A 9,735-nucleotide genomic window follows, 5' to 3' on the forward strand; every position below is an offset into this window, starting at 1 on the left:
TCAAGAGGAGAGGGAACCCTCTGACCCTGGTCAATAACTGGAGGGTCCAGGCAAAGACCTGACCGCTGCCCTTGTCATTCAACATCGATATAAACACGGGTTTATCAGCGCCATTCATCACTATGTAAGCCACACCATGATATTGCTTTTTGACACAAACACTGAACACGTGCACTGAGAACTTCACTCAAACACAATCATATTGATTCATGAGTAAGACAGACTTGAAGGAGGCGCCTCTAAGCATCCTGAGGGATTACCGGATGCACAGAAATTGAAAGATTTGGAAAAGCTGCATATTTGCTTCAAAATCATAGTAATAACATTTAAATAAGATATACATTTTGTTCTACATATATCTGGGATGTCTCATACAGCAGCAGTGGATGACGACGTCATTCATCTACCAGGACTTCATTCCTCATTAAGGTGAGGAGGCTTCAGAGGAAGGTAAGAACCCTGCAGCCATCCAGCTCAAACTTAATACAAGATAACATGAAATAATGGGATGACAAAACATATATTTTACTCAGGGTAGCAGCCAAGGTTTTAAGGGGACACCAATACAGTTGAATTTTCGTTTTCACATAGGACCACTGTATGCCTCAAGGCAGATTTTTTTCTTTTTCCTCTTTCCTATTTAGGCTACAACTCAAGACTCTTCTTTCATAACCAGAAATGATGGTCAGGTTTGTTTTGCAGCGCCGCCATAATGTCACACAACCGTTATTTAATTAAATCAGACAGAAAAAGTTGGGTATGGATGTGGAGAAGATGAGTTTCCAGCAGAGGATATTTTCTCTGAGCTGTAGCATTAAAATAGCTCATACTGGTGTGAAAAGAATAGAAAATTCAGCCTTATTCATTCACAGCTGTAAATAAATAAATAAATAAATGAATAAATGAATGAATAAATAAATAATAGCCACAATTAATGTGATAGCCGATTTTAGCAAGTGTTACTTGGGAGATACCTGGCCCTCAGAAATCCTGGTAGGGGAGATCTTTTACTCCCTCACATTTTGTGTGTTAGGGATTAAAAGAAGCAAAAAGGCTTTAATTTGTGTAATAAAATTGTGAGGCGACATAAATTGGAGGTGGCTGTTAGACATGAGCAAAAGCTGATACAGACCTACAGGCAGGAAATTTATTTGTATTCTTACACATACAAAATGTAAATATTTCCACATTTTGGGAAGAGTTTAACATTCCTCTAATAAAGCATTTTGGGTATACCTCTTATCAGCTGGAAAATCTAAAGCAATTATGTTTCAGATGTGTTTAGTAGAGTCTTGTAATAGTGAGTCCACTGGAGCCCATTACCTGTCTAAAGCGAGGGAGCACAAATATTGAAGGTATGAAAGAGAGGAAGAGTTTATCTCTCCTTAAACTCAGTGCTACAAACAGACGGAGACAGAGCAGCTCCTTGAGCTCGAACAAAGTGCACATCCTAGTTGTACAGTCCCCACAGGCCAAATGCATGCAACAATGACCAGGAAACTGAGAAAAAATACCTCACCATCCATTTAACAAACACTGTTGGTCAAATAACCACAGACCTTATGCATCATGCAAAGACATATAGGTTGTTTTCTTTTAGTTAAGGTTTGATGTTCACTTGAACAGTCTGCACAGCATCAGAGGAAAAACAGCATCCGAGAAGGTTTTTTCTTTACATCAGTTCACAGGAAAATAACTGAACCATGAGGGAAAAGTGCCACTAAAAGCTTTCACAGTCAGCTACAGCCACGGAGCAGCAGTATAACCCCTCGCCTTAGCATCCTCTTTTGTCTTTATTCTGAGCACACAACAGTTCTCACTTCTGGATGAAAGAAGCAATCCTCTCCCACTGGATAGCACACACCAGCAGCAGCAGCACACATTAAAGAGCGTTTCTAAACACTGGGGGTCTGAAGGGACCTGAGTTAGAAAAAAAAAAAAAAAAAAAAAAAAAAAGAGCCGAGTAGAGACAAGTATCACAGACCGAGTAAGGCTGTGAAACCCAGGAGGTGGTCCAGTGGATATGGGGTGAGGCGCTACACACCAACAGACACGAAATATAAACCCCAAAGAGGCTGTCTGAGAGGACAGACACACAAACACTTCAGCAGAGAATCCTGCCAAGCCTACAAGGGTAAGCTTTCAGTACAGGTGAAATGTGCACAGCATACATGATTAACTGTATCATTTCAGTCACTACATTTGACACAACACATAAATAATATAAGAGTCAGCTTTCACTTCCACAGACACTTCTTGTTCCTTGCAGCTGAAGATTTCCTTTGATTTAGACTTCATTTGATGTTTTCAGCAAGAACTGACAGTGGGTTAATTGGTGAATTAATTTATTAATTTATCAAGACACATAACAGTTTCCACAAAAACTAAGGAATTTCTTTTTGAATCAAACTTACATCTTAAATCAACACAATGAGTTGATGCAGATTATGGTTCAACCAATATTGGTTTTTAAGGTCAATACAAGGCTGGATGATATATCAATATTATTCTGATATTGTGATATGAGGTTGGGTGTCATCTGGGACTTTGGATATTGTACTATGTGATATGGCATAAGTGTTGCTGCTGCATTACAAAGACCGCTGTAACTGTTCTATTTTTGCCTCATCCGGATTACGAATGACTGTTAATGAAAAATATCAGGTCAAATATCATGTACCTTATGAAGGTATCAATAGTCATCCTCACAATACTGCCACAATATAGACGTATTCAACCAAAGATATTGTATCTGATTTTGTCCATATTCCCAAGTCCTTGGTCAACTGTGATATTTTGTTAATCAGGTGGATTTATGATAAATGAATGCAGGAATTGGTCTGGATATCAAAATCGCCAATGCTAAGCTATTGCCAGAGATGTGCAATAATTTGAAGGTTTTGTACTGTATCATAATGGAGTTCTACTAGAGCAAACCAGAGGAGAAAAGGGTTCTTTGTGTCTCCAGGAGAGCTGCCTTGTCCACCTCCAGCTGGACTTGGGACAGGCTTTGGCTCAGCCTGCGATAGCTCCCCACATCCACCAGGGGGCTCAACCTCATCCGACTCCTCTCCAAGTCCCTGTCCCACTCCTCTCGACACCTCTGGAGCTTCTCTGCACTACCTGGCTCTGGGGACTCCTGCTGTCTCACTGCAGCGCTGCTCCATCTCTCCCCGTCCGCCGTCTCTCCACAGAGCAACGATGATACACCATCTTTGAGTGACAGCACCTCTTTCTCCAAGGTCAGAGAAAACATCTGAGCTGGACCCCGTCCCCCCGGCTCCTTCAGGGCCTGGACTGAGCAGGATGCAGGAAGGTAACCCAATAGAGAGTCTAGGAACTGGAGCATCTGTAACTGGCTGAAAAGGAACAATAATATGTGAACATGTTCTGACTTTAAGTAAAAAATATTGCTGTTGTTTATGGGTTTTTGTTTAATCATTTCTTTAACTTGCCACTTCACATCCACCTCTCAAATTGCTGAATGCATGAGGTATAGTTGGGAAATTTTTAATTCTAAGTCGCGTCATGTTCTACTTGCCAGAGAATGCTATTCACTTTGATACTGCATCCCATCAAATATCTCACTGACGCAGATCCTAGTCAGCTTCAAAGCCTTGTCAACTTCAAACTATCAATACAAACTGAGCAGTGCCCACTTCTCTTTGCAGAACTAGATTCCTTTATTCTTTTAAATAAATGTGATAACCAGGAACAAGCCCCAAGTGTTTGAATCAATGCACAGAAAAGCAACAATACCAGTTTTCAATGGAGTGGAAAAACTCAATTAGATGACTCACCCTAAGGTTTTGCATCTTCAATTGACCATTAAGTTAGCAATATATTACCTGTCAAATTATGCAAATCAATGGGAGTTTTCCAGAAAAAGGCATGAAACTGCTATTCACAAAATGTGAAAGTGTGATGAGGAAAATGAGCCAAAAGATTAAAAACCAATAAACATCATGATACAGTTTTCGATCAAACAGTAATGGTCAAAGCTCTATTCTCTCCAAACCATTAACACTTGAGTGCTACCCTGACATCAATTAAACAGCAACCCGGTCTTGTATTTGCAAATAAAAGCAAATTACCTTCTTGAGTGGACAGACAGTTCCCCCTGAAAAGGGGTTGTCTGATGCCAATGAAACAGCATAAGAGCAGATGGTCCTGAAGAGTTGAACAGCAGATACTGAGGGCTGACCTCTATCCTCTCACACCCCACTGTTCTCTGGATCCAGCCATCTACATCCCCTAAACTGTGATCAGGAGAGTCTAAGAGGAAGACCCGGTGATCCAGCACCGCCAGCAGACTCAGCAAATCCTCTCTGACCTCATCTGGGTCCAAAGAGAAGAAAACAGTTGTAGATAAAATACGTGTGTGTCAGCATAGCTAAGCTGCTGATAGTGGACAAAAAAGAAGTCCTAGACCACAGTGAATTTAAGGATACCTGCTTTACCTGTTTTGAGTTTAGGGCTGCTCAACAGCTGGGTTTGGAAATTGCACTGGATGTCTACAAGAATAGGACCACAATGCAGGACAATCGGTGTTGGGTTGTTCACAAGGGCAGAAGACTCCTGTCTCTGGACGTAATGGAGCATGACAGGGCACTTGACACCGCCAGAGTTCAACAGAGGTGTCAGCCCGGTCACAGTAGTCACTGCCAGTCTGCATGTGTTGGCATCATTGGGTCTGCCGGCATTGTGCGGCTTGCTTCTTTTGGCCGCAGGCTCTGAAAGCGTGGATGGAGGGGAGGGGGACCAGGGGCCGGGTTTGGGGAGCCAGAACACTTGGCTCTGGGTCTGGATGACTGCAGGCGTTGATCTCTGGCCCATCTCTGTCAGCACGGATAAACTCACACTGTCCACTGGTCTGGAACAAAAATAAAACACATCAGTAACAATCACATATCATCGACGGGAGGTGATCGGATTGAGAATCAATTACAAAGAAATGGAGAGAGAAAGTGAATGAACAGGTGAGTGTGTGAGAGAGTGAGTGGTTGCGTGTACTGAATAACAACAGAAATATCACCGGGTGGTAGATCACATCAGTTCTGCCAGTGATACAATAAAAACCCACAGCAATACACAGGCCCTCGAGGCAATTCAGCCAGAACGAGCTTTCCTCCACATGTGCCCAAAATGAAAGCAGCACAGGTGGATGGAGTAACTAGGAATCTGATTGTTTCTCATTCCCACAAAAAGAGCTTGGAGGGTTATTTGAAAACATGTTGCTGTGCTGTCCCCACAGCCACCAGGCAGCGGCTGTGGTGACATTCATATACAGTATATTTGGAAGAAATCAGTGAACAGAGAAAAGACCAGCATTCTTACTCACTGCTGAAAAAGAGAGGATTATATTATGTCATATTTATAGGCAGTTAGACAGGTTTGTTTTTGTTTTTATTTATAGTTATTTACCATTATTAAATTCCCAGTGAAGTTTATTTGACATCAGTGCACTGATGTCATTTTGGACAGTAACAGATTATTGTTACACTGTAAAATATCCTGTCTCCATTACATCTCTTTTTCACAAGTGTCTGATAACCACATTTGAGTGATCATTGCCAAAAAAAAATATATATATATATATAGATTAGGAGGCTATTAGGAGCTATTTGGAGATAAATAGCAACAAGGGGAATTTATTTTGGTGTGCACTGGATGTGAAAAAGATTTTCCTCCATGAAAGACAGTAAGAAACGAGTGAAAACGAGAAGAAATTGTGATTTCTTCTCTAGGATATGGGGGCTAACAGCATAACCATGGCTCTTATGTTTCAGTGGTTAAAAATGTAATCAGGCAACAATGGTAGGACCTGACAGCCGGGAAGTACCTCTCACTGGGAACCAACGCTTGTCTGGACTCATTAATACATGGAGTAGTACCATATTAACACTGCTTGTATCATTACCATACACACATGGCTCCTCTCGACCAGATGAACACAGCGATTCACTTTTCCTGGCAAGGTATCAAGTGTGTGAGCAATTTCAGGAACCATTACTGACAAGTGTTAAGATGATATGATGTTTGATGGGCCACATTTGGGAAAGCTGATGTCTCAGATGCAGCACTCCATGAAACACACAAAATGCTTACTTTATACAAAACACAATCCATTTTTTAAAGCACACTTACATAGAGCTGTCAGTCGTTGATATCACGCCCACAACCAATCGGTCCTCAATGATGCGATGCCACAGCTTGTCAACTTGAGGTTTTGAAGACACTGCTGGCATGTCTTGCATCTTGTCATCCACGGCCTCATCCTTTGACTCATCGTCCCCGTCCCACAGAGCAGTGAGGCCTTCCTGTACACAATGAGCAAAGACTATAATCAACAATGACAGCTTGTGATGGCATTGGCAGCGATAGCAGTCATGTCAGTCATTTCCATTTACACTGCAACCTGTGAGGTAAAGCAATTGTGACTTAGTAATGAGTGTGTTACAGTGATAATTGTAATCACATTTTACAGCGTTCATTTTGGAGCCTACACCATTTGCTAGGTTGTGGCTATCGATGTGAGGCACTGCATGAAAAGCAGTATGGAAAACGTACAGAGGTAAAGCAATTGTGACTTAGTAATGAGTGTGTTACAGTGATAATTGTAATCACATTTTACAGCGTTCATTTTGGAGCCTACACCATTTGCTAGGTTGTGGCTATCGATGTGAGGCACTGCATGAAAAGCAGTATGGAAAACGTACAGTAATTAAGCTAAACATGGGGCAGACAAGAGTCACAAACAAGAGTGAACACCCACAGTGCAAGAGTGGTATCATTTGCTCCTTCGGTGCCTGTGATGGCTTTACAAATGCTGCCTAAATTTAGATGCTGTTTCAAAGCAGACATCAGATAGATCAAAATGAGTGACAAGTGTTGAGGCGTGAAGGTGACTAACAGGAAATGGGGGGAGAGGGTGCCTAGCAATAAACTTCACTGACTCAAGACAAAATGTTGCACATAGTAACTTTAAATGTCAATGAAGCTGTTATGGCATTTCGTGTCTGTAATTGATTTTGGAATTTAACTTGCGAGACTGACATCTTCGTGACATGCTGGTGAGAACTGCAATAGCAAACGTTTGAACTGCATTATCATATTGCAAGGTCTGCCAATAAACCCTTTTCACAGCAGCCATTTTGACATGAATAGCAGGGTAAAGACAGGTGTTACTAATAACATTAATTAAGGTGCTGCTCCATTTCAGTGCACCAGAGCCTTTCCAGTGAGCCAGCATGCACAACACCATGAGCCTGGCTCTGTTAGATGTAAATGGAATAAAACTATAATTAATGTCATTAGTAACACCTGTGTTTGCTCTGCTACTTCTTATCAACATGCCTGCTGTGAAAAAGGTCTACACAGCCAGCACTACAAGAGAGATCGCTTTTCCAGGTTAATCACTGTATTACTATTATAATGCTATGATAATAAAATGTATATATACATGTATAACATGTATATATATATTTTATTTTTATTTTTTATTTTTTAAATTAGAATATTTTCATGATTTATAATAACATATATAATATAGTGTGGTAGTGGGCTTGCTATGGAGGAATGGAACTGGTTGCTGGGTTGAATCCTAGTATTGATAGAAGCCAAACTCAAACACGTTATAGCATAGATACTGAAACACAAAAGGCCAGGGTTTGTTGTGGTAAAAATGAACATATGCAGTACCTGTTCATACTGGGAGAGAGCAGGCTTTCTGTCTGAGACCACATCAGTGAGAGCTTGGACCGACTGCAGCAGAACCCTCTCTTTAACCCTCAGATCTCCCTGTAGCTCCTGAAGCTCGGTCAAACCACTCTACATGCAAAGAACAGATTACATCTGGTTGACATTGGATATTAATTCAGAAGACAATGCATGACTGATAAGTTAAATGATTAATTTCTGAATTTCAAGTGCCTCTTAATGAAATAATAACACTGTCAGAATATTGATTATACAATATAAAGAGAGATACTGCCGCCTAATGGGTTATAGATGTCTACCTGTAGTCTGGACTCTAAAGCTTGAAGAGTGCGGAGATAGTTGTCCTGTGCCAGATGAGGTGTCTTTAGTGCTTCATTCTCCTGCCCGCGCTACAGACAAGCATTTTCCATTAGTCACAATGACCTCCTTCACATTTGCACTTTAACCAGGCAAGTACAAGGCAATACAAGGTTGCTTTTGTAGCTGTCAAGCAGCATTGACTGTGAGAAGCAAAAATTATGTCTTACAGAGTACGCAGTGCCACAGAGGTCAGTGATGAGGAAATTATCCAATAGATGTCCTGATGCGCCCTGATCCTCAAAAACCAACAGCAGTTGCTCTGTCCCAAATCCCAGGAAGTCATCCACATGAACAGAGCTGACGCCTGACCAGCAGGAGGCAATCTGAGGGAGGGAGTTTAACAAAGACACAACTGAATGAACCTAAACTTTCAGAAAGTATGAATAATGCAGGGATCTTGCATTGATAAAACTGCACTCTTGCATACCTGAAATGTCTCCTTCCATATTGCACAGACATGGCCCTGGTCAAAGGATATGGTAAACAGCAAGCCATTTCTTCCTGTGTTGACCACTTGAATATCTTTGGGTGCCGCAAATGGGAGCTGGCATGCCTCTTTCGGGATTCCATGCTCAAAATAAACCAGCTGCCTTTTAGAGGTTGCGGCAACCACAGAGCATTTCATCACACCATCAACATCCTCAGCGGAGAGCACCAAGATGCACTGTGTAATGCAACTGTAAGCATGAGGTAAAATCACAGTGCCATCAAACACCTGTCCACTCTCTACAAAATACCCCAGGGTCTGGCTCCTGGCTGTTCCACTGGACTGGTCTTTGAAGCCTTCCTCTGCTGACTTTTGCAGCCCTACTATGAACACCTGTCCTTTGTGGAGGGGTAGCTCTCCCATGAGGCTGTGGGAGATCTGAATGGGTATTTGTATCACTTCACCTGCCTGCAGGGATGTGTAGAAGACGCCACCAGCATGACTCCACAACACAGTAGGGCCCTGAAGAATGGACACACTTCCAGTCATTTCATAAGGCAGTTTAAATTCAATGTACGGCTCCAGTCTATTGGCGCTGCTGACCGTGAGCAGCGTGTAAGTGAAGCTGCTTCTTTTCTTGCTCTTCATCACCAGAACGAAAGGTGTGATGACTCTCTTTTGCACGTCCAAGGCGCATTTACATTTTACAATATCCACGTGTGCTGAGCTTTTGCGGCTGATGACAACCTCTGCGGCATTTGCCTTGAGGAAGATGTTGTCTTGCTGTTTAAATGACAGGCTGCACAATGATAACTCGGACACGACTCTGTCACTTTCCCTGTGGGCTGCAACACGACTGAGCTGAAATGAAATGACTCTTCCGCACAGGGACACGCGGTGAGGTTTTTGATTCCGGTCCTCTGAGTGCATTCTCTCCATCGTCCAAAAGAAAAAGCTAAATTAACCCGCAAGAAAGTTGTGAAGTGACATCTAGCAACAAGTAGGAGCAACGAGATGTGTTTGCTAAACCTAATTGGGAACTTTAATAGTACGACTGCCTTCGTAGAACTTATATCACCATACCTGAGGACTGCATGTGGGAAAACAGCAAACCAAACGCGCTATTTTAACCATACTCCATAACTTTCCTCATCTTCCTCCAGCTCTGATGCTGCAGCTTTAACGTGACTCCGTAGCGCGCCAACAGAAATTGAACGCTTCCTGTAAAG

At 42.0% G+C, this 9,735-nt stretch overlaps 1 protein-coding gene across 2 annotated transcripts; it reads right to left on the reverse strand.

Annotated features, from left to right (window-relative positions):
• Positions 1 to 1,664: 1,664 nt before the first annotated feature.
• Positions 1,665 to 9,693, reverse strand: fancb (FA complementation group B). Of its 2 annotated transcripts, XM_030080101.1 has the most exons (9): positions 9,590 to 9,685; positions 8,507 to 9,028; positions 8,247 to 8,402; positions 8,019 to 8,108; positions 7,702 to 7,830; positions 6,148 to 6,320; positions 4,461 to 4,873; positions 4,095 to 4,338; positions 1,666 to 3,359 (listed from the first exon to the last, which is right to left on the reverse strand). In XM_030080101.1, exons 1-9 carry the CDS (start codon positions 9,638 to 9,640, stop codon positions 2,927 to 2,929), a joined length of 2,211 nt encoding a protein of 736 aa, XP_029935961.1. In that variant the 5' UTR covers positions 9,641 to 9,685; the 3' UTR covers positions 1,666 to 2,926. The 2 variants fall into 2 exon arrangements, with proteins under 2 accessions (XP_029935960.1, XP_029935961.1); XM_030080100.1 differs by having other exon boundaries at positions 1,665 to 3,359; positions 8,507 to 9,693.
• Positions 9,694 to 9,735: the final 42 nt, after the last annotated feature.

The sequence above is a fragment of the Myripristis murdjan genome, chromosome 21, assembly GCF_902150065.1.
Source record: "Myripristis murdjan chromosome 21, fMyrMur1.1, whole genome shotgun sequence".
Classification (NCBI taxonomy): Eukaryota; Metazoa; Chordata; class Actinopteri; order Holocentriformes; family Holocentridae; genus Myripristis; species Myripristis murdjan.

What these genes read in the sequence shown, in the direction of transcription:
- fancb (XM_030080100.1), bottom strand. Translation starts at nt 9,445, where the DNA reads ATGGAGAGAATGCACTCAGAGGACCGGAATCAAAAACCTCACCGCGTG. An exon ending in CTTTAGAGTCCAGACTACAG is followed by an intron (nt 7,831 to 8,018) that starts GTAGACATCTAT and finishes CTTTGCATGTAG; the next exon opens with AGTGGTTTGACCGAGCTTCA. An exon ending in CTGTCTGTCCACTCAAGAAG is followed by an intron (nt 3,360 to 4,094) that starts GTAATTTGCTTT and finishes GTTCCTTTTCAG; the next exon opens with CCAGTTACAGATGCTCCAGT.